Genomic DNA, 24,217 nt, shown 5'->3' on the forward strand with positions numbered 1-24,217 from the left:
CTAACTCTGCCTGTTCTGTACATGTATGGGGGTGGGGGTTGTATTAGCCCTGTTTGGAAAACAGCAAGAGTGGTTGATTAAGAACTTGTTTAATTTTTTGACAAGAGGTTGAAAATTTTTGATTGGCTATAGTGCATGTAGGTAACATTTTAAATAGAAACTCAAACTTTGATTAAAGGCCACACAACGTTTTGAAAGATCGTTAAAAAGAGTTGTTACTTTTACAAAGTTATGTTTCTACTGTAGCGGGGCAAGTCGTGAATCAGATGAATCAGAGACTTCAGACAGGCTTTACTGAGCCAGAAGTACTGAGGATATTTTGTGACACCTGTGAAGCTGTTGCCAGGTTGCATCACTGTAAAACCCCAATAGTTCACCGGGACCTGAAGGTAAGAGTTCCAGTAAAAGGTAATGAGCTGAAATGTTTGCTGCTACTGAGCAGCTGTCAAAAAATGGCTTGTAATGTGGAAGACATCTCATAGTGTGCAAAAGCTGCCCACTTATATAAGGGGAGGGGAACAAAGTCTGTCTGCAGAACTGTACCCAGAAGATTAAATGTGAAATGTTAGGTAGGTTAGGCATCACATTCTTGTAGAATAGATTTTGGCACTACTGATGGCCTAATGAGGTAATGATCAAGTCATAGTTGTACTATTAATGCTAAATTTCTTTTGAATTTTCAGGATATTAGTACATGGCAGGTTTGTCATCACTAACTAAAGTTAGAGGGAAGACTTAGCTGCTTTCTATAAAATTGGTCACTACCCTGTTTTTTTCATTTTTCATTTTGTCAGTTTACCTGATTGTTTCATTTTTCCTTTTAAGGTAGAGAATATTTTGTTGAATGACAATGGAAACTATGTCCTTTGTGACTTTGGCAGTGCCACTAACAAATTCCTTAATCCTCAGAAAGATGGTGTTAATGTAGTTGAAGAAGAAATTAAAAAGTAAGTTCACTTAAATGGCTATTCGTAAGCACTAATTAATTTTCTTAGCAGCACAGAACTTATTACATGTTATATACGTTAATGGAAACATAAGAGCCTAGCTAGGAACAAATTAGTGTTCAAAGTGTTGATTTAAGTGCACAACTCCTGTTAACAGTAATGTTTTTTCCACTTCCTTAGTGATGATCGGGGCTATGCCAATACCTAAAATAGGCATAGCAAGATAGTAGGAATACCTGATAATGTTGATGCTATTTCAGTTAACCTACAGACAATTCCTGCAAAATTTAAAGTGAATATACTAACAGTAGAGTGTCCAGGTCTGTCACATCTTACGCGCATTTAACATGCGCAATTTCATTTTTACGCAGTTGGCAAAAACAAAAACAAAAAAAGGGAAAAACAACAATTTTAATACTGTACCTGTAGTGCGGGTGATTCTGCCCGCCATTACACTCAATGTAATTTTGACTATACGCGATTTTTGCTTTACGCGCTGACTGCAGAACATAACCCCAGCGTAAGATGCGACAGACCTGTAATTACAGAAAGTTTGCCTCTAGATAATACATTTCACTTAGAATATATGCAACCTTGTGTTACTTTTACCCTCTCAGCTCTTTCCCCCAATAACCTGCAGTGTTCTAAGCCTCGCTATTCCCATTTAGGCCCCTGACCTGCATTTTACAGCATACAAGTGAACTATTGTACCAACATGTTGTTAATTGCAGAATTGTGAGACCTTAGATTCAGAGTTATTTGAAGTGCAAGTTTGTTAGCACAGTGAAGCCCTGATCCTGTGTTGAGATATCTGGGTATTATTGAAAGACAACTAATAAGAGCCGGCTCAATCCGCCTACGTGATTGCTGATGCTGGAAAAAGGCTTCATACTAACTTACGAAGGTCTACATTGAAGTGGCCAACCTGAGCCTGAGAAGGAGCCAGAATTTACCAATGTACATTGCCAAGGAGCCACAGTAGTGTGTCAGCAGCCCCTCATTAGCTCCCCCGCCCCCTCTCCCAGCATCTCCCACCCACCGGCAGCCCTGCCAATCAGCGCCTCCCCCTCCCTCCCCATACCTCCCAATCAGCTGTTTCGTGGCTTGCAGGAGGCTGTGTGGGAGAGGAGTGAGGGTGCTGCAGGCTGAGGGGAGGGGGCGGGAAGGGGTGGAGTGGGGGCAGGGCTTGTGGCAGAGCCCTGGGTTGAGCAGTGAGCACCTCAAGGCACATTGGAAAGTTGGCGCCTGTAGCTCCAGCCCTGGAGTCGGTGACCATACAAGGAGCTGCATATTACCTTCTGAAGATGCATGTGGCTCTGGAGCCACAGGTTGGCCACCCCTTATCTAGATCTATCCTAATGATGGATCCAGTAACACCCATGCCATTTCTACTTTGTTTAATCAGAGACATTGTATATATGTTAAAGTTTAAAATTTTGTTTATTTTCTTGCCTGCTAAAGATAGTTGATGCTAGAGTGTAACTATGTATTATTCAGGACTTAAATGGAAAATAAATATACACCTTTTTGAAACTACTATTTAGGATACATACATTTGGGAATGATACGTTACATTTTATAAACACACAGTTATTTGCAAATATGAGACTCAATATCCTGGAATATACTTTGTTTTTAACTAGCAAGAATCAATTCAAAGATGCAACTTCAGCATCTGAGTTTGGCTTTGGCTTTGAGTGCAATATTTATCAAGAAAAGTTAGCAAAAATAGTAGTAGATGTACTGCTCTGAAAAATCACTCTTGGCTTTTCTATCTCCATCTTTCTCTTTCCGTGCTCCGTGTTTCTAGCATTAGCTTCATGTTAAGAACTTCACTAGGGGACTGATCTGTTAATGTGTAGTACCTTTAGAGTAGTGTGAACAAAATACCAAAAAATGATAAGTTAAAATGCCACAATCTAAGGTGTAATTTAGCTGCTTCCAAAGATAATCTATAACAAGAACTAAATGTTGATCATTTCCCTAATTTTATTAAAATCAGGTGTTCCAGTTGATACCTTAGACAAACTTTTTTTGTGTTCATAAACTTGGTGTATTTGTTTTGCAATAGTTGTAACTTGGTGTAATTCTTCTAAGAATATAGAAAAACAGCAGAAAATTCTTTCCATAAAACAAAAACTTTGGCTGACCTATAAGCAGCATGTCTACTGCCATGTCCCCATAGATGGTCAATGATCAATCCACACAGCATCGCTCATTGTTGAGGAATGCTACAATGACTTAGTAGAACAAATGGATATAAACTGGCCATCAGGAAGTTTAGACTTGAAATTAGATGAAAGTTTCTAACCATCAGAGGAGTCAAGTTCTGGAACATCCTTCCAAGGGGAGCCGTGGGGGCAAAAGACATATCTGGCTTCAAGACTAAGCTTGTTAAGTGTATGGAGGGGATGGTATGATGGGGGAGCCTAATTTTGGCAATTAATTGATCTTTGACTATTAGCGGTAAATATGCCCAGTGGCCTGTGATGGGATGTTACATGGGGTAGGATCTGAGTTACTACAGAGAATTCTTTCCTAGGTGCTGGCTGGTGAATCTTGCCCATATGCTCAGGGTTTAGCTGATCGCCATATTTGGGGTCGAGAAGGAATTTTCCTCCAGGGCAGATTCGCAGAGGCCCTGGGTTTTTTTGCCTTCCTCTGCAGTGTGGGGCACAGGTTACTTGCTGGAGGGTTCTCTGCACGTTGGAGTCTTTAAAGCACGATTTAAGGACTTCAGTAGCTCAGACATAGGTTAGGGGGTTGATACAGGAGTGGGTGGGTGAGATTCTGTGGCCTGTGTTGTACAGGAGGTCAGACTAGATGACCATAATGGTCCCTTCTAACCTTAAAGTCTATGATTTTATTTTACATAGTCTGTAAGTAATCTGTAGTGGACAGTTATCCACACTAAAAATGATTAGTGTGTATTAGCTTATGAATGGTGGGTAATAAAGGTATATTGCAAATCTTCCATTTCATCTCTGTTACACTTGACTTATTTTCTGCTAGGTATACAACACTGTCATACAGAGCTCCTGAAATGATCAATCTTTATGGAGGAAAACCAGTTACTACCAAGGCAGATATCTGGGTAAGTAACGTAAAAGGTGGTCTAATTCTTGTAGAGGAGTTCTGCTTTGTTAAAAGTAAGAGAAAAAAAAAGGACGGGGGGGGGAAGTTAACATCTCAAATTACAAAGTAAAGGCTTTGCAGTGAGCGAATAAGATGTGGCTTCTTGCAACAGAAATAGTGTGTGGGAAATGGTAATAAAGAGAAATAGCTGTAGAGAATGATCTTATCTTTTCCTACAGAAAATTGGCATACATGATGTACTGTAAAAGGGGAATTATTATTTAGATGAGTATTTTTTTCTTTAGCCTACTAGTGCAAAATGTAGCTAACATTAGTATTTTCCCTTGCTCTTACTTCTGTTGAGCTGTTAACAATGGCTTCAATAGAAACCTGTTTATAGTATGATTTAAATAAGGCAGACTGAATAGGTGACCAGCTCCTCCTATGCATTCAGCCATGCCAGTGATGTTTGGTTCAGTGTGAAAAATAAGATTTCGTTATGACTAATGATATTTAGTGAATATTTGCAGAGTGCATTAAAGATGAAAAGTGCTATATTTGTTGATTACACTATATATAATCAGTGCAAAGTTCAGTAATAACCAGCTGGACATAATTTGAGTTCAAGGAGAAAAGTAACAATGAGAAAATAAGGTATGTAATACAAAAATAAATATTTGTGATGAATGGCTGGTACTGTTAAACATCTTTTTAATTGCTAAAGAAACAAGGTGGATGAGTAAAAAGCGACAGAGTCCTGTGGCAGACATATTGGAGCTTCTAGACTAACAGACATATTGGAGCATAAGCTTTCTTGGGTGAATACCTACTTCGTCAAATGCATGTCGTGTCATGCATCTGACGAAGTGGGTATTCACCCACGAGCTCCAATACGTCTGTTAGTCTATAAGGTGCCACAGGACTCTTAATCACTTTTTACAGATCCAGACTAACACGGCTACCCCTCTGATACTTGACCAAGGTGGATGAGGTAAAGCTTTTATTGTATTAACCTCTGTTGGTGAAAGAGACAAACTTATGAGCTATGGAGAGCTCTTCAGGTCCGCGAAAGATATGCAGAGGCCACAGCTAGCCCAGGTCAGCTGAACTGGGCTGCAGGGTTATAAAAATATGCAGTGTAGATATTTGAGCTCAGGCAGAGCCTTGAGATCCTGTGAGGGGGGAGACCCGGCTCTGAGATTTGGTGCCATGGGTTCTTTATCACAGTGTGTTAACAGAGAGTTGCAGCTAAATACAAAGTGGAAAAAAATTTTGTTTAACACACACACTGTGGACAAGTCTATTCTACAAAATTAAGTCAGCCTAAGTTAGGTCGACGAATAGCAACCACAGTAATTACTGGGGCTTTTCATGTCCACACTGTGCCCTTTGTCAGTGTCTCCCCTGACCAGGAATGCTTCCACTGACTTAACTGTGTGGGGCATTGTGGGTTACTGACAGCTGGGGCTCTGGGTCTGATAGCCCGAGCTGTTGGCCATGCAGGGCTCGCTGCTGCAGCCCCACCCCGCCCAGGGATGCATGGCCCAATATTTACATTATTATGTAAATAATGTAGTGTCTGCGTGGATGCTGTGTTGCCCTATGTCAACCTAAGTACTACGCCTCTCACAGAAGTGGAGTTATTAAGTTGATGTAGTGGGTGACTTATATCAGTGAGAGCTAAATTTTAGTGTAGATCCTTAGAGTTAGGTAAGGCAGCTTACCTTGACCTAACTCTGTAGTGTAGACCAGGCCTAAGATACCGTTCCAGGAGAATTGGGCACGTTAACCTCTTCAGTCATAGGACTGTGTGAATTAATTTGAGAGTGTATTGATTGTCTGGTTTCACCCACACATGATGATACCCATACAGGGTATCATTAAACAATTATAGTCCATACGTGATGGGGACCCCATCTTGAAAATCTTTTCTGAACCCTCTTTTCTGGCCTTAATACAACCCCCCAGACTCACCGAGCTCATCAACAGAAGCAAGCTCCCCACAGACCAAGACATATCAACTCCAAGTGGCACTGGCCCTGCCCTGCCATAACAGATGCAAAACCTGCAGAGTTAACTCTGCTACTAGGATGATCATTACCCATCATAACGTACCTTTTAAGATCCATGTGTCCTACACATGCCTATGGCAACGAGGTGTACCTCATTCAGTGCACTAAATGCCTCAGTAACAACTCTGTGGGTGAAATCAGACAGTCATTACTCTCTTGAATGAACTCACAGAAAAGTTGTAAGACACAAACATAACATTCATGGGCCAGTACTTTTCACAAAACAATCATTCTATATCTGCCTCTCAGTCCTCATTCTCAAAGAGAATCTGCGTAATGCTTTCAAAAGATGAGCCTGGGAGCTTAAATTCATAACCTTGCTAGACACTAGAAATCATGGTCTTAATAAAGACACTGGATTTATGGCTTATTACAACAGTCTGTAACCCTCTACCCTCCCATGTTTTGGTCCTATGACTGCAGGGGTGTTCACAGGTCACTTTTAGTTTGAATAGTCTCTTACAATATGTGTTAACTGCTTATGCTAATCTTTTCCACCTAATGTTTAGCTGTGATGCTCTGAGTACGTTTCCCGGACTGTAAGAAGAGCTCTGTGTAGTTTGAAAGCTTGTCTCTGTCACCAACAGAAGTTGATCCAATAAAAGATACTACCTCACCCACCTTGTGTCTCCACTATCCTAGGACCAACACTGCTACAACACTTTTAATTACTAAAAACACTGAGGAAATGAAGCAAGGGTAAAACTGATAACAGTATGAAATATAACACTTTCATTGTCAACATATGTAATACCTAATGGAGACTTAAGAACTTTTTTTCAGATTACTGAAATGGGAGAACTCCATGATTACTTTTCTTCTACATGCCAAACGGGTGCATCTTGAGTAGATTACATCAAAAAGTTTATGGGAAAACAACATGAGTTCAAAGACTCTTATTTGTCAGATTAGACGGTGGTTTTACACATGCAGTTTCTCTGTATAAACACACATTTAAACTGTTCATCTGAATTAAAAAATAGATTTTTTTTAAAATTAAATAACAGACATAAGTTTCCTCTCTGAATTTCTTTAAGTGAACAGCTTTGTTGCTGTTTGGCATCTAGTTGGTGGGACAAAAAGCACTTGTAGAACTGCTTCATATCACTTCATTGTTTACATCCCAAGTTATGTCAATGGAGTGGTAACTCAAAATGCTGCCATGTTCAATGTCTATGCAGGGATCAATCGTGATTATGTATTATGTATTGTAATACAGTTATGTATTAAATCTAGCTTTACTTTTTACACTAGTTTGTTGCTATCTAGACTTTGCAATGACAATACTTTTCTTTTTTTTTATAGGCACTTGGCTGCTTACTGTATAAACTTTGTTTCTTCACACTTCCCTTTGGGGAGAGTCAGGTTGCTATTTGCGACGGAAATTTTACCATTCCAGACAATTCCCGATATACCCATAATGTACATTGTTTGATACGTAAGTAGCTGGGCAGCACTTAAAATCGTTTTGTGTGAGTTTTAGACCTTACTACTAGTGACCTTCCCTACCTGCAGTATGCACTTATAGTTAATGTCCTTTAAATCAGTGAATTTGAAGGTTTGGTTGAACATAATCTAACTGTGCCCTGACACTACTTTTAGACCTTTGTTCTAAGTTCAGAAGAGTCCTTATCTCCACTGTCTTGAGAAATCAAGGTAAATCTGTGGTTTTGCTGAGGAAGAAAGGGGGATCATTGCATTGAGGAAATGTTTTGAAAAGGAAAATTGTCTGCTCTGAAGGGGAAAAAGGGTTCTTTGAGTGCTTGCTCATATCCATTCCATGTAGGGGTGTGTGCTCACCACCTGCCCTGGTGGTGGAAGTTTTTTCCTTCAGCGGTACCCATAGGGGCTGGCTCTGGCACCCTCTGAAGTCATGTGCATATGCACCAGTATCAGCGGCGCCCCCCCTACCCCTTCAGTTCCTTCTTACCACCAGTGACAATGCTGGAATGCTCCTCTTCCATTAGCAAATGGACTTGACCAGTGGTTCTTCTAGTTTGTTCTTGTATATACCTGCAAATAATAGTAGTTTAGTAGTTTCTCGTACTTCTTAGTGGTTGTGTAGTGTAGATAGTCCCTGGAGGGACTTGGTCTAGGGACGGGGCATACCCTGTTCCCCAGGTTTCAAGCCATGCAAGCGATGTAAGAAGCTATGCCAATCAGCGATCCATAAATCCGTTAGGTAATAAAAAATATTAAAAATTTTTTATAAAAAGGCATCCCTGAGATCTTTCACCTTCCTCAAGACCTAAGCCATGCAAGCGATGTACCTACCCTGCAGATCTCCTCACTTGTTTACAGCTTTTCTTCTCCTCCTTGCTAAAAGCTTACATTGAGGACCAAAAAAAAAAAAAAAAAAAAAATACATTATTATTTTTTGATAGGACAACTAACTATATCTATAAAACTTTCAGCATTGGTTGTGGTGTAAGAACCTAAGTAATATATAGTGTCTTCAATAAAACTAGTTAACTGTGCCAGTCTTTTTTAAATCAGTTTTGAGCAACCACCGCTTTGTGAGGGAGGAATTGAGAGTTTACTCCTGAGCTAACTTAATTGGACAGAACCGCAGATAAGCTGGAAAAAACTTACGTTTTGAAAGGATACTTATGCAATATTTGCAAGGATACTTTTGCAGCAAGGAGCAAGAAATGCATTTCTTTTTAAAAAAAAGTGTTTATGGAACACACTGGTAATACCAAAATTCTGCAGATACCCATAAAACTATGCTGAGGTATAGCACAGAATTTCCCCTGCACTTCTTTGCAGTGCTTCCAAATATAGCTCTATATTGCGCTAATCCAGTGTTCCCCAACACGGTGCCCATGGTGCCTGTGTGCGCCTGCGTACTGGCTGGCTTTCAGCGGCATTTTGGCGGATGCTTGTCCGCCGGCCATGGTCCTCAGTGGCTCGTCGTCTGGCACCTGCCACCCAGAAAAGGTTGGGGACCACTGCTCTAATCAGTTCAGTGAAGAAGGTACTGTGGACAGAGAAACAACCAAAATTTTAAAATTCTGGGGGAAAATCTTGTTTAAATCAGACATCATAAATTTAGAGTAATTATTATTAAAGTATGTGAAATATACCTCTACACACACCCTGTTTTTTTTTAAAGAATAAAAACAGTGCTGCCTTCTCTGTAGATAAAGCAAGGTGTGTTCTAGAAAATGTCCATCTAGACCAGTCTTAAATTTGTTGATTTTCTTTCTACCTGGAGAAAAGTAACAAAAAATATGAACAGAACTCTCATCAAAATTAACTCCATCAAAATTAACTCCAGAGTCCTTGCTGTGCACACCAGAGATGAGGAAGAATCTCTTGCTTGAAAGTTGCATTTAATTTGATGCAATCATTCTTTCAAATCAGATCTATTTAGTTTTAATTCATTTTTCTTATGACGTTCCTTGATTCCTAGAGTCAATGTTGCCATGTTTCAGTTGGTTTCCCAGATTGTCAGTAAAGCTATTACCCAAAACTGTGGGATAAAGCCTGGGCTGATGCAAATTATACTTTTAAAGTTTCCTGAAATGCCCTTGCTATAAACTTCTTGTTCAGAATTTAAGAAAGATTTTTCTATTTTTATAATTTTCTGTATTTATCAACTTGTTAAATGATGAGCTCAGAATGTTGACTTCACTGGCAAATTTCTGACCAATGTGTACTTTAGTAGACTAATTTATCCTGTAGTCTTGGTTCACACAAGACAACAGGTGATTTTGTCATGTATTTAGCAGGACACTAAAATCCAGGATGAGTCCAAATATGCCTCCAAATCCTTCTGAGCCATAGGCATCTATCTTCTTAACCTCCTGTTTGTCAAAAGCTTTGTTGTGATGCCTCTCTTTCAGAGGAGGGCTGCACACAGTTTCTCCTAGCTGCAGTATTTTACTTCTATTAGCTAGGGGAACTTAATGGAATTGAGGTCCTAATTGCGTGCCCCTCCCCTGCCGCCACTACTTGTAATGCCTGAAACTGTTCTTTCTGAGGTGCTTCTGATGCCATCATCTCCAGCACTTTTGCACCAGGCTAGGATCATGCTGGTGGTGACACTGCAACTTTTCCATCCAATCTGATACTGTTCTTGCCATCTTGTTTAAATGGTATTTCCCCAGCCTTTTTGACTAACCTCTTTGATTACTGCAAATATGTGAAATGAAGATAGACCTCATTTTTAGGGTGAAATTTGCTAATGTTTTACTACAGTAGTGTCCAATCTCTTAATCCCGAAGGCCAAATGTTATTTCAGAATGATCGGGTGTCTACAATCAATATTTTGGGGCTGATTTTCTGCACTGTTCTCTTTGCACAGTTCAGGATTTACCTTGATGTAGGGACGTCTGTTAGCTCTACGCCTGTGCTAGCTCCTCTGGAGAGGGAGGCATAGCTCCTAGAAAGGGAGTGTGAGAGTGGTTGGGGTGGACACTTGGGCTGTGCCCAGTTGGCGTATTGTCCTTTGGGGACCACAGTCAGCTGACATAAGTTGAGGCATTTCCCAGGGCAAAGAATTGGGGAGCTGTAACAGGGTGTTGTTTCTCAACTTCTCCTGGTCTGCCCTGCATGGGAGAGTAGAGTGGTATTTTGCTTAGTGCACCCTTAAGATCAGGCAGAGCTAGTGAAGCTCTTATACTGCCCTTTCTGGGGCTTCCACAGGGAAGCAGACAGTAGAGCAGCCAGAATTTTTCTCTCCTTCGTGATGTGATGGAGTTAGAACTGTAGCCGGGAAGGGACAGCACAGCTCAGAGCACTCCCTCCTCAGAGCTGTTGTAAGGGAAGTCGCATGAGACTGTGCCCTTGCCTCCTCCCTGAAGTGATGGGTCTGTTCTGAACACTTCATTTTGTAAAATTGCACTTGTTTAGGGAACACATTTTTCACTTGTAATCAAATGCCATTTTTTCTTAATGTAGTCCCCCTCAAGGCCAATAACTGGAGCATAGGTCACAGATGGGACACAACTAGCTTAGTGTGTTATAAATATCACTGTATACAAAATCAGGCTTATATATTTGTCTGGTTATTCTTTGTGATTATCATTTTTAGTGGCATGTGGAAGCACGTTAAAAGTAAAGGATGCAGTGTGTAGGATTTCAGGCATGGCTAGATTTACAAAATGAAGTTTAAGAAACCAATTACTGTTTAGAGTAAGAGCCATACTTTTAAACATAACTCTTTGGTTTCCAAGCTGCATTTCTTTGTAACATGTAAAAGGTAAGCTTTGTGCAGTTATGGATAGGTTTGCTTGCTCATATTTTTGCTTTTACTCAAATAAGTGATTTAGTTTAAAATATCTCAAAACACTTAAGTATTTCATACTCAAATTACTTTCTCTCTTGCTGTGTGTAGAATACTTTGGAAGATTGAAATGGAACTTTTACTCAAGTGTTTTTCCTTCATACATTAACTTTTCCTTACTTAAAAATGTAGGATGGATTGATGCTTAATTCTCCAGTGCATTAGGTGTTTCCATATTTATATTTATTATATTGAATGGATTGCATTCAAAACTAGTTAGTTACATGCCATTACTCTCTATAGTGAACCTAACTATTTGTGGTCGTTTACTGATTAAATCAGTGGTTCTCAAACTTCATTGCACCATGACCCCCTTCTGACAACACAATTTACTACATGACCCCCTGAGGGGGGATTGAAGCCTGAGCCCCGCTGCCCAGGGCTGAAGTTGAAGCCTGACTTCTGCTGCCCAGGGCTGAAGTTCTCAGGTGTGGGCTTGGGCCCCAAGCCCCAGTAAGTCTAATACCAGCCCTGGCAACACCATTAAAACGGGGTCATGACCTACTTTGGGGTCCTGATCCACAATCTGAGAATCACTGTATTAAATTGAGTGTACTTGAGAATGAATTATTAATTAACATTGTTTGTTTTTAATAATGCTGTTTCTGTAACTGATGCATGGATTGGTGCTGGTATAAAATCCACTCCTTCTTATTTTTTTAATTAGTCTGCATCTAATCATTTTAAAACATTCATATAGAAAAATATAGCCAGCGATTTCATGAGTATGTGTCAGTTCAGAAAACATAACTTGTGTTCAGAGATAGAACTTGGTTATGTTTTGAGTGGTGTGTGTGTGTGTGTGTGTGGTTTTTTCCCTGGGTCCTCTAATTAAACAAAAAAAAAAAGTTGCCAGTTTCAAATGCAGTGACATTTACACATCAGCCCAGCTGTGATGCTGTTAGTTGGCTCACAGTTTTACATTACTGTGTCTCAGAAAATGCTTTTCAAGAAGGGTGGTACTCGTGAGTTGTTTTCATTCTAATAATGGAGAAGGTTTTGAAGACACAACTCTGATCTAGCTGGTGGAGAGACTGGTTTCCTAAAATACTAACTACTTTTTTTAAAACTTATTAGTGTAGCACTTTGCAGTTTGTTCTATAGCATCCCTAGCAGTCCTTACAAGTCTGCTGTTTAATTGATTCAGTTGAGCTTCAGGACTGGTAATGCAAATTTTCTACTCTTCCATTCAAGGAAAAGAGTAAAACATATAGTAAAAACTGCATACGCTTGGCAATAGACACCATTCTAACTCAGTACTTGTCTGAAAGAAGTAAAAACCGCTTTTTGAAATGAGTAAATTCTAAATCAATTAGTAAAGAAGTTTAATTCTCATTTGTAGTATGTTGTAGGCAAATTTTCTTTAATTGCTATTAGAGAAATTTTAATCCACTTTTACAGGGTACATGCTTGAACCAGATCAAGAACGGAGACCCGATATCTTTCAAGTATCTTATTTTGCCTTTAAACTTGCCAAAAAGGAATGTCCATTGTCCAATATTAATGTAAGTAGTCTTCTGTTTTTCACATCTTTTGATAGATTTAGTAAGTGTCCTTCAATATTGTCAAAAGGAGTTATTACTTCTAGATCAAATCAAGTTAGAACATGTCTGATGTTAACTTTTTTCTTTATAAAAGTCTGTCCCTGTGCTGAAAGTTCTGGATCTGATAAATTTCAAATAGATTCTGTGTTGACAGAATTCTTAGCTTGTTAAACTAAAACAAAAAGGAAAACTGCCTTAGACTCTTCTGGATAGCACTAATAAATAAAGATGGAATGGAAAATAGCTTCTGACACATCCTGATAAACTGTATCAGAGTGCAGTGGTACTTTAAATGAACTGTACTTTCCACACTTCTTATTTGGCTAGAGCTCAGGAGGTCAGATTGGATGACCATAATGGTCCCTTCTGACCTTAGTCTGTCTATGTAAAATTTTAAATTGTTCCTGCTCTGTTGATTTTCTCACAGTAAGTTCAAATTTCTGCATGAAGTAATGAGGACAAAAGGAACTGATAATTTTGAACAGAGCTTTGATTTAACTTTGTATTATTAAGCATCCTTAGCCATTTCCAGCCTTGGCAGGATCTTGCCTACCTACAGGGAAAATGGAATAGCCTGAGATTTTCGCCTCAGCCCCCTTCACCCTATTTCTATATTTCTCTAGCATTTGGGGGAAAGATATAAAATCTCTAATTCTCAGACACAAGCTACATTTAAGGTGGAGTTAAGGTTGAGAGTAATGTTGTAAGGCTGGAATCATTATTTCAAAACCAGGCATTCTTCTTGAAGTAGTGTCCATATTGGTGCTCTGCTTCAGTTCCACATATGCCTCTTGAGCCCTTTGATCAGAGGTTTTTGCACTACCTGTGCCTGTTTGACCTGCACATGTGCCCTATACCACCTCATGCCAGATTTTGAGGCTATATAGGGATGCTTGAGTGAACCACCCTTAATTCCTTTTCTACCGCCTCGGCTGGAGAGGGAGCTCTAGTGTGCCTGCCTGAGTGTGCCTTGGCTATCATATATTCTTCTTATAGTCGCTTGATACGATCGGTTAGTATAGTTAGCTATTAGTAATAGTATCTGGATGACTGGCTACTCAAGGGCCATTCTTATGAAGCTATGCTATCTTCCACCCAGACAACCCTTGCTCTGTTTCAAAAGTTGGGTCTTCAGCTGAAAGTAAGAAAATTCATATTAACCTTCATAAAGAAGATGCAGTTTATAGGGGCTTCATTGAACTTGTTGACAGCCAGGGCCTGCTTTCTGTTAGATAGCTTCATAACCTTATCATGTTTGGTACAGACAATTCAGGGAAGTCCTTGAACTACTGTAAGGACACATGGAAGCTTGTGGTTTTGTGACCGAACACGCATGGCTATGTCTCCACTGCTTTCAAGGTTGGCTCAGAATGACCTGCTTTCTAGGCAGACGCACCTTGGACAAACAAGTGATGATTCCTCTACAATTGAGGAGCTTCCTGGATTGGTGGAAAGATGAACTCAACATCTGGATGGGCAGAAAGATCAAGTCAGCATCTGGATGGGCATTCTCTCTGTTACCCAACTCCATCACTGACTTTAACAGAGGCATCACTATTGGGATAGGGAGCTCATCTCAATGTTCTCATGACTCAGAGCAGATGGACAACTCAGGAAACCAATCTCCATATCAATCTGTCGGAGTTCTGGACTGTCGGGAATGTCTGCCTCCATTTTCTGCCTCTCACAGGCAAATCAGTCGGGTCATGATGGACAGTGTGTCCTGCATGTTCTATATCAACATACTATGGAAATTGTGCATAGCTCATCAGATCTAAATATTGGTGGTCTGTGTCCTGGGCATTCAGAACACCACAGGCAATATTTTCAGTGGACACTTGGCACAGAATAGACTTTCAAGTCCTCCAATACATACTCCTGAGATGGGGTCTGCTGAAGGTGGATCTCTTCACCACCTTCGGGAACAAGTGCCCTCTTTTCTGCTCATGAGGGGGTCTGAGACATCATTTTTGGGGGAACACCTTTCTTCCTTTCTAAAGGAATGGTGTCAAATTTTATCCAAATGCAGGTTTAAAAAGAAATCTTTTATAAAGCGTAGAGCAAAAATAAATGTTTTCATGAATGTGTTTGAAAACTCCAAAGGAAACATTTTAAAACAAATATTCTCTGCACTCTGTGAAACCCAAACATAACAGTGTTGTGCTAATACACAGCCTGAAAGTTAAACTGACTTAGCTGACTTCTATTCAAGATGAGAAAGCAAAAAGCAGTCTATATAATGGTCAATTTTTTTTTAAATTGTAATTAATAATCTCTGACATGGATTCTCCCCAGGGTTCCACCAGGAACTGGGGTACCACTGAGCCCCTTGACCCACCAGCCTGGACTCCCTCTCACACTGTACTGCTGTGACAAGCTGCAAAGCCCTCCAGTCTGCACTTTCACCAGCATTCATACAAGCAGGGACACACCCAGCTGCACTTACATGCAGGCTCTCTGACCACCCCTGCATAGGAAGGCTATAGCCAAGGCAACTTCCAGCTCCCCAGGCACGTACCCCCTCTGGCATATATACCCAAAATTATACTGTCTTGGGCTGCACAGGGAACTCCCTGAGCTTATTCTGTAAAGTTTTCCCTCCTCCCTCAGTGTAGAGAGGAATATGCAACAGCCTTTGCCCTTTGAGCTATGATTCCCATACACTTCACTCCAACTCACTGGTTAAGATAAAGCAAAAACTATTTATTAATTACAAAAGATAGATTTAAGTGATAAGGGATAGCAAGCAGATCAAAGCAGGTTACCTAGCAAATAAACAAAAAAACTAAGTTTAATATACAAGATAGATTGGATATGAATTAGCAGATTCTCACCGTAAGAGATGATACAGGCAGGCTGCAGATTCTTATGGGGCAAGCTACACTTGCTTTACAGCTTGCAATCCCCAGATGTTTCATTCACAGGCTAGAAATCCCTTTTAGCCTGGTTCCAGCATTTCCCGCAGTTCAGTCTTTGTTCCTCAGGTATTTCCAGGAGTCTTCCTGTGTGGGGAGTGAAGAACCACAGATGTCACTCCCTGCCTTATATAGTTTTAGCATATGGCGGGAACCCTTTGTTTCACAGCTTGGTTTCCAGACCAGTCTGTGGAAAAATACTGACATCCCAAGATGGAGTCTAGCATCATGTGGTCTGATCACATATCCTTGTAGAGTCATAGCAGCCATTTCTTACAGGCTGTTTGGAGCATTCACAGGAAGGCTCACCAGGGAGCTAAGCGTCTTCTAAAGCCTATTGTTTTTTCCCAGTGGCCCATTTCTCTGAATAGGCCCTTCTCCACCCACTATCTGGAAGACTGAAAGCATCTTGTCTAGTGGGTGTTACCCGGTGTAAGTACATTTGAAATACAGATACAATCAATATTCATAACTTGAGATAAAAAGATACATGCATACAAATAGGATAATCAGAAAATCATAACATTTCCAATGACACTTCACATGACTAATGTACAAAATGTATCATAATTATGCCATAAAGCTATCATAACATTACTGAAGAATATGTGGTGCTGTGTCACAATCTCTTGTAACATAAGTAAGGAAAGGTTTTAATACATTTTAATCTGACAATGTGTGTTTAACCACAATATTGAGCCAAAGCACTCTCTGATGCTTTATTTAGAAATTAAGATCATCCTCCACGCCTAAGGAATCTACAGTATACTTTTTGAATTTGTAACAATTCTCAGAATTTTATATTTTAATTCACATGTGTTTTTTCCAAAGAATTCTCCTGTCCCTTCAACTCTTCCTGAACCCATGTCAGCTAGTGAGGCGGCTGCTAGAAAAAGCCAAATAAAAGCCAGGTGAGCAAAATTAATGTAGAACTTTGTGGATTCTGATTAGATATCTTATAGCAATTTTGTGTACCTGCAGTTTTCTTGTATGTTTTGGTTAATATGCTAAAACTCACTCTGGTACCCAGGGCTTGTGTCCATATGAACTCTTTAAAAGGTCAATGTTTTTAGCAGTCTGAGATGGAAATTTTAATAAGCTCCAAGTAAACGTTTACAGGCATCACAGTATTTGAAATCTGTCTGGGTTTATCTCACGAACAACCAATTGTCCTGCTTCTATTTGTACAATGAACGCATTAAGACCATTTGCTGACGTTTTCCTCATCAGATAGGATCTCCTCTGTTTTTGAATGCAAATGCCCTTGGCTTCATTGACTTTTTCTTGATCCAGTATTAGCATGAATAAAGTATTCAATAAAGATAGTTAATGATTAAAAATGAAAAACATACAAAGTGTAAACAACTTCTTAAAACTTTAGCCAAGCTAATTTTTATGTCAATGTCCCTGACTGAGTCTTAAAGGGACTGCAAAGGAAAACAAGGGTTTTAGTCTCTTTCTGCTTTATAACAACACACAAAGGTTTAAAGATTTTGGTTTTGTATCTTAAAATATCAGGAATTCCAAGTCTTGCCTTCTCTATTTTTTTGCTGGAGGCGCTCTTAGTGATTCAATGCACTGGAATGGGAGCTTTCTCACCCCTTTAGTTGAAGGGATGGAGATTTGAATCTTCAACAAAGAATTTCTCCCAACAAATTTTAACAAACAAGAAACCAAATTCAGAGTTTCAGTTAGATTAAAAATCCCTTCTGTTCTAAACTGCTCATATTTCACTTCATTGGTATTTGTGATGACGTATGAGACATACATTGTCTTCAACCGAGAAATAAGTTAAAGAAGCCCTGAATGTTTGTGTGTTTAAAAAAAAAAAAAAAAAAAAAAAGGCAAAAGCCTCTTGAAGGGGCAAAATTAATTCACAAAACATGTGTACATCATCAAGAAGCAAAAAGGTCACAAACTTGGTTATTCTTCCTGTGTAGGTCACATGCACATAGCTTATTGAAATACATTTTCTAAAAGCATGTATGCATTTTTCACCTGTCTCCCTGCTTCTGTGCCCTCACCAGGGCCCAGCTTTTGAGAATATTTTATTATGATAAAATGTCTCTTCAGCATTGGTTTCTTTTCACAGATTAGTGATGGGGCACATATTGATAGGATAACTTTTTTCAAAAGCTCCTCATTGACTTGTCTTACCCTCCTGTGTGCCTTAGTAGCTTTTGAAATTAGGTTAAGACTCACTCCTAAGTCAGTGTGTCACTTCTGGAAAATTTTACTCATGCTCTGGCAGAATATGGCATTGCTATAAGTGCTGTAAAGTTCCCTAATAGCGAAATAGAACTTGAAATGACTGAAGCTCTAGAGCAGGGGTCAGCAGCCTTTCAGAAGTGCTGTGCCGAGTCTTCATTTATTCACTCTAATTTAAGGTTTCCCGTGCCAGTAATACATTTTAATGTTTTTAGAAGGTCTTTTTCTATAAGTCTATAATATATAACTAAACTGTTGTATGTAAAGTAAATAAGGTTTTAAAAATGTTTAAGAAGCTTCATTTAAAATTAAATTAAAATGCAGATCTCTGCGGACTGGTGGCCAGGCCCTGGGCAGTGTGAGTGCCACTGAAAATCAGCTCGCATGCTGCCTTCTGCACGCATTCCATAGGTTGCCCTGCTCTAGAGTCTGTAGATTTTTGATCACCATGAAAAGAGATGAGCGGATTCTTGCTTTTTAAAAAAATCTTTTATCATCTCTTTCTTTTTCTATATCGCAATGTTGAGTTTCTGGAATATGCTGTGAATGATAATCATGATGCAATCACAGTAATTTGCTCAAACCCTGTAACAGTTGCATTCTGTCATTAAGCTATGATCAAGATATGTCTCAAGGAAAAACAGAACACTTGCACTTAGGAAGAATGCATATTAATGATGTTCTGTTACCTTGGTCTCCTTGGAAATGTTGTTGCATGGGCCCCCTCTTGTGGTACCTATGGATATTTGAGCGTTTATATGAATTAGTAGGCAGGTCTTTATGCTTGTTCTCCAAAAGTAAGATCAGAGATTTTTCAATGTCTTCAATATTTTTAGAAATCAAAACTTAGAAATAATAAAATGTAAAGGTATGCAAAATGGGGTTAAGATATTACTAAACAATTAGAAGATGGGCTTATGGGTATCTTGAATAAAGCTGAAGAGTAGTCATATACACTGAAATGTTTTCTCTGGAAAATTCTTCGTTATAGAATAACGGATGCTGTTGGACCAACAGAAACCTCAATTGCACCACGACAAAGACCAAAGGCCAATTCAAGCACTGCCACTTCTAATGTGCTAACTATCCAGAGTTCAGCAACACCAGTAAAAGTATCGGTTCCTGGTGAATTTGGTAACTGTGTGCAAAAAGGTAATTCACTCAAGTTGAAGGACTTAAATATTAAACCCACCCCCTCCAAAAAAGGAGGTGGGAGTGGAGAAGGTTTGTTCTATTTTTCCATTGTTTTTAATGTTAGAAATCCAAAGTCTGTGGAAGTCACTTTGAACCCTGAGGTAGCTGTTAAGATCAGCGTCCTGGAGTTCTGAGCCATCTGGGTAGCCCTAATGGCCTCACTACCTTTTCTTCAAAACTCCATAGTGCAGATCTTGACAGATATCACCTCTCCAACATAAAAAATCAAGAAAGCACACGTTCATCTCTCCTCTGTCTGGATTGGAAGCTGTCAAGCTCTGTATGTTATGCCATCAACACCAGATAACTGAGATCACAGAAACAACCTGGCAGATGTCCTGAGCAGACAGTTGGTTGTCACTCATCAGTGATGTTTGCATAGATCCATCATAGAGATGAGACTTGTTCGCCACTGATGTTAACACCAAGTGCTAGAACTTTTGTTCCAGAGGGAGCGTGAGTCTAGGCTTATTGGGCACCTTCCTTCTGCAGTGGTACCAAGGCCTCTTATGTGCCTTTCCAATTCCCTGGATCCGCCAGCATGATTTCCAAGATTGAAAGGGACAAATGAATAATTATTTCCAGCTCTGTACTGGCGGAGGCAGTTCTGACTTAAAGACTGATTACAAATGTCCATCCAGCCTTTGATCCAGCTCCCAGACTGCTTGAAGCTGATCTACAGCCTCACAACCAGGTACTCCATCCAATCCAAAAGTCCCTGTAGCCTCCCAGAGACAGCATAGCTGTTAGCTGGTTGAGTACCATGGACAGAGACTGCTCCCTTCAGGTCCAGAAAATCCTAACACAGAGCAGGAAAGCATCTACTAGAAAAACATACTCATTTAAATGGGAGACATTCTTGTTGCAAGCAGCCCAGCATGGTCTGGACCTCGTCCAGGCATCTGTACTGAAGGTCCTCAATTACTTACTACACTTAAAACAGTCTGGTCTTTTATTAATCTCTGAGACCTACCTAGCAGCAATCCAAGCGTGCCATCTGCCTGTAGAGTATTGTTTAGTCTTGTCACTCCCAAAGGAATATTACACACACACTCTCTCTCTCTTTCCGGCCTTCCCCCCCCCCCCGGTCAGAGAACCTCCTACTGCCGAGGATTTCAGTTTAATCTTCCTAAGGCTTGTGGAGCCTGCATTCAAACCCCTCTTTTTACCACCATGAGCTTGGTGTTGTTTTTTATTCTGATCCCTGCAGTAAAGGGAACAAAAATTACCTGAAAGTACCCTAGTGTCGGAATCTCCAGTAGGTGTAGAGCCAGCATATATTGCTCCTTCACCACCCTCTCTACAGACCGTGATGCAGAGGGCATGTTGCAGTGAGTGGCTGGAGTGCAATTATGTGGGACAGCTGAAAACAACTCTCAGATTTCTCTAATTGGTGTAAAGAATCAGGGATATTTAATAGGTGGTTGGTTCTCAACTTCTCCTTTTTCCAGTATCCTGGACTCTCCCACATAACTGTGTGAGAGAGGGGAACCATTCTTGGCTACACTCTCCTAGGCACAGGAAGAGGCAGTCAGACTCCTATCCGACTCTCCGTAGGGCTCTTGTCCTGTAGATAGTTAGGTCAGATTTCCTTTTTCCCCTGCAAAGCAGTAAATGGCCAATAGGGGAACTGATGAGCTGCTGCAACAGGCGTTGGTGGCTGTGCATCCCCACAGTGATAAGACTGATTCAGGTGCTTAATTTGAAAACTGGAAAGATACTTATGAAAATATATTTTCAATTTGTAATTCTTTTTTAACCTAGTTGCTCTCAAGGACCCCAGCTTAAAGCTTTGATGGTCACAAGTGACCCCAGGGCACAAGTTTTATACCACTGGCCTAGAATGTTACACAGTGCATGAGCTACCCAACTTCATCTTACTTAGACAATAGTGTATAGTAAATTAGTAACTACTTGCCTAATAAAGGCTGCACAAAGAGGACTCTCTGGACTGGAGAATCTGGCCCTGTGTGTATATGTGTGCAGTATATTGCAAATGTTCGTGTCAATATGCTCTGAATCTCTGAAGATAAAAAAATTGTTTTCCTTAGCTATTTTTTTAAAATCATAAGCAGCTATAATGTGTGAGGAATTAGATTTACCTTGATGCATGAACACTTCATGTGCCTAACTTGCCAGCATGTGGAGTGATCCACAACAAGGAAATACATCTTTTCCTAAATGGATGAGCTATGCATCGAGGTACTTCATTATTGTAAGGAGTCAGAAGGATAGAGCGGGGCGACGAAGGAGTGACAAGATTATGGCGATCAACAGATGGCTCAGGGAGTGGTGTTATAAGGAGGGCTTTGGGATGTACGGTCACTGGGACGCATTTACGGATAGACAACTGTTTGCTCACGATGGACTTCATCTCAGCAAGGAGGGAAATAGAATTCTAGGATGGAGGCTCGCCGACCTCATCAAGAGGGCTTTAAACTAGAAAGTTGGGGGAGATGGTTGGGAAATGTTCGGGAGATCTCCACGCCAGAACATAACCTGGAGAGGGAAGTAAACAAAGTGAGCAGGGATACCTTTGCAGCCCCAAGATTTGAACCAAGGAGGAATAGTGGAGTAGAAACCAGAGTAACGGGTGATGCTGGTGGTAGAAAGTTTGTGCACGACGGGGGAAAGAATGTCACTGACGCCAAACGCCGAAAATTAAAAGGTTTGTACACTAATGCGAGGAGCCTAGGTAACAAGATGGAGGAACTGGAGTTACTCGTGCAGGAAGTGAAGCCGGATATTATAGGGATTACCGAAACCTGTTGGAATAGTACTCATGACTGGAGCACGGGTATTGAAGGCTATGAGCTGTTCAGAAAAGACAGGAAGAAAGGCAAAGGTGGGGGAGTAGCCTTGTACATCAATGATGAAATTAAATGTAGCGAAATAAGATGCGATGGAATGGATAAGACAGAGTCCGTCTGGGCAAAAATCACGCTGGGTAAAAAAGCAACTAGAGCTTCCCCTGAGATAGTGCTTGGGGTGTGCTACAGACCGCCGGGATCGGATTGGGATATGGATAGAGACCTCTTTAATGTCTTTAATGAAGTAAACACAAAGGGGAAATGTGTGATTATGGGGGACTTCAACTTCCCGGATATAGACTGGAGGACGAGTACTTGCACGAATAATAGGGGTCAGGTTTTTCTGGATGAGATAGCGGATGGATTTCTTCATCAAGTAGTTGAAGCACCTACAAGAGGGGATGCCATTTTAGACTTGGTGTTGGTGAGCAGTGAGGACCTCGTAGAAGAAATGGTGGTAGGGGACAACCTTGGTTCGAGTGATCATGAGCTGATTCAGTTCAAACTAGATGGAAGGATAAACAAATGTAGATCTGCGATTAGGGTTTTTGACTTCTCCAGGGCTAATTTTAAAGAGTTAAGGAAATTAGTTAGGGAAGTGGACTGGATGGAGGAATTAGTGGATTTAAATGTGGAGGAGGCCTGGAATTTCTTTAAGTCACAGCTGCGGAGACTGTCGGAAGCCTGCATCCCGAGAAAGGGGAAAAGAACCATGGGCAGGAGTTGTAGGCCAAACTGGATGAGCAAGCAACTCAGAGAGGGGATTAGACAAAAGCAGAAAGCTTACAGGGAGTGGAAGGAAGGCAGGATCAGTAAAGAAAGCTACCTTGCTGAGGTCAGAACATGTAGGGATAAAGTGAGGAAGGCTAAAAGCCGCATTGAACTGGAACTTGCAAAGGGAATCAAAACCAATAGTAAAAGGTTCTACAGCCACATAAATAAGAAGAAAACAAAGAAAGAAGAAGTGGGGCCGCTATACACTGAGGATGGAATGGAGGTTAAGGATAACCTAGGCATGGCCCAACATCTAAACAAGTACTTTGCCTCGGTTTTTAATAAGACTAGTGAGGAACCTTGCGATGATGGAGGGATGATAAACGGGAATGTGGATATGGAAGTGGATATTACTGCAACTGAGGTAGAGGCCGTACTTGAACAGCTCGATGGGACGAAGTCGGAGGGCCCGGACAATCTCCACCCGAGGATATTAAAGGAACTGGCACGTGAAATTGCGAGCCCGTTAGCGAGAATTTTTAAGCAATCGATAAACTCGGGGGTTGTGCCGTATGACTGGAGGATTGCTAATGTAGTTCCTATTTTTAAGAAAGGGAATAAGAGTGATCCGGGTAATTATAGGCCTGTTAGCTTGACGTCTGTAGTATGTAAGGTCTTCGAAAAAATTTTAAGGGAGAAAGTAGTTAAGGACATAGAGGTCAATGGGAATTGTGACGAATTGCAACACGGATTTACTAAAGGTAGATCGTGCCAAACCAATCTGATCTCCTTCTTTGAGAAGGTGACGGATTACTTAGATAAAGGAAATGCGGTAGATATAATTTACCTAGATTTCAGTAAGGCGTTCGACACGGTTCCGCACACGGAGCTGTTAGTTAAATTGGAAAAGCTGGGAGTGAATATGAAAGTTGTAAGGTGGATAAGGAACTGGTTAAAGGGGAGACTCCAGAGGGTCGTATTGAAAGGTGAACTGTTGGACTGGAAGGAGGTCACCAGTGGAGTCCCTCAAGGATCGGTTTTTGGACCGATCTTATTTAACCTTTTTATTACTGACCTTGGCACAAAGAGCGGGAATGTGCTAATAAAGTTTGCGGATGACATGAAGCTGGGGGGTATTGCTAACACGGAGAAGGACAGGGATACTATTCAGGAAGATCTGAACCACCTTGTAAACTGGAGTAATAGAAATAGGATGAAATACAATAGTGAAAAGTGCAAGGTTATGCATTTAGGAATTAATAATAAGAATTTTGGATATACGTTGGGGGCGCATCAGTTGGAAGCGACGGAGGAAGAGAAGGACCTTGGGGTACTGGTTGATAGCAGGATGACTATGAGTCGCCAATGTGATACGGCTGTTAAAAAAGCAAATGCGATTTTGGGATGCATCAGGCGGGGTATTTCCTGCAAGGATAAGGTTGTGTTAG

At 40.5% G+C, this 24,217-nt stretch overlaps 1 protein-coding gene across 1 annotated transcript in view; it reads left to right on the forward strand.

The window, feature by feature from the left end:
- The window catches only part of BMP2K (BMP2 inducible kinase), an 85,777-nt gene that overhangs the window by 11,993 nt on the left and 49,567 nt on the right, over positions 1 to 24,217 (forward strand). The window contains exons 3-9 of the mRNA XM_050945249.1: positions 247 to 389; positions 826 to 947; positions 3,960 to 4,041; positions 7,400 to 7,532; positions 12,786 to 12,889; positions 16,675 to 16,754; positions 19,043 to 19,203. Coding sequence (XP_050801206.1) covers positions 247 to 389; positions 826 to 947; positions 3,960 to 4,041; positions 7,400 to 7,532; positions 12,786 to 12,889; positions 16,675 to 16,754; positions 19,043 to 19,203 — 825 coding nt within the window. The remainder of the gene's footprint in view (positions 1 to 246; positions 390 to 825; positions 948 to 3,959; positions 4,042 to 7,399; positions 7,533 to 12,785; positions 12,890 to 16,674; positions 16,755 to 19,042; positions 19,204 to 24,217) is intronic.

This window comes from Gopherus flavomarginatus, chromosome 3 (genome assembly GCF_025201925.1).
Source record: "Gopherus flavomarginatus isolate rGopFla2 chromosome 3, rGopFla2.mat.asm, whole genome shotgun sequence".
Taxonomy (NCBI): Eukaryota; Metazoa; Chordata; order Testudines; family Testudinidae; genus Gopherus; species Gopherus flavomarginatus.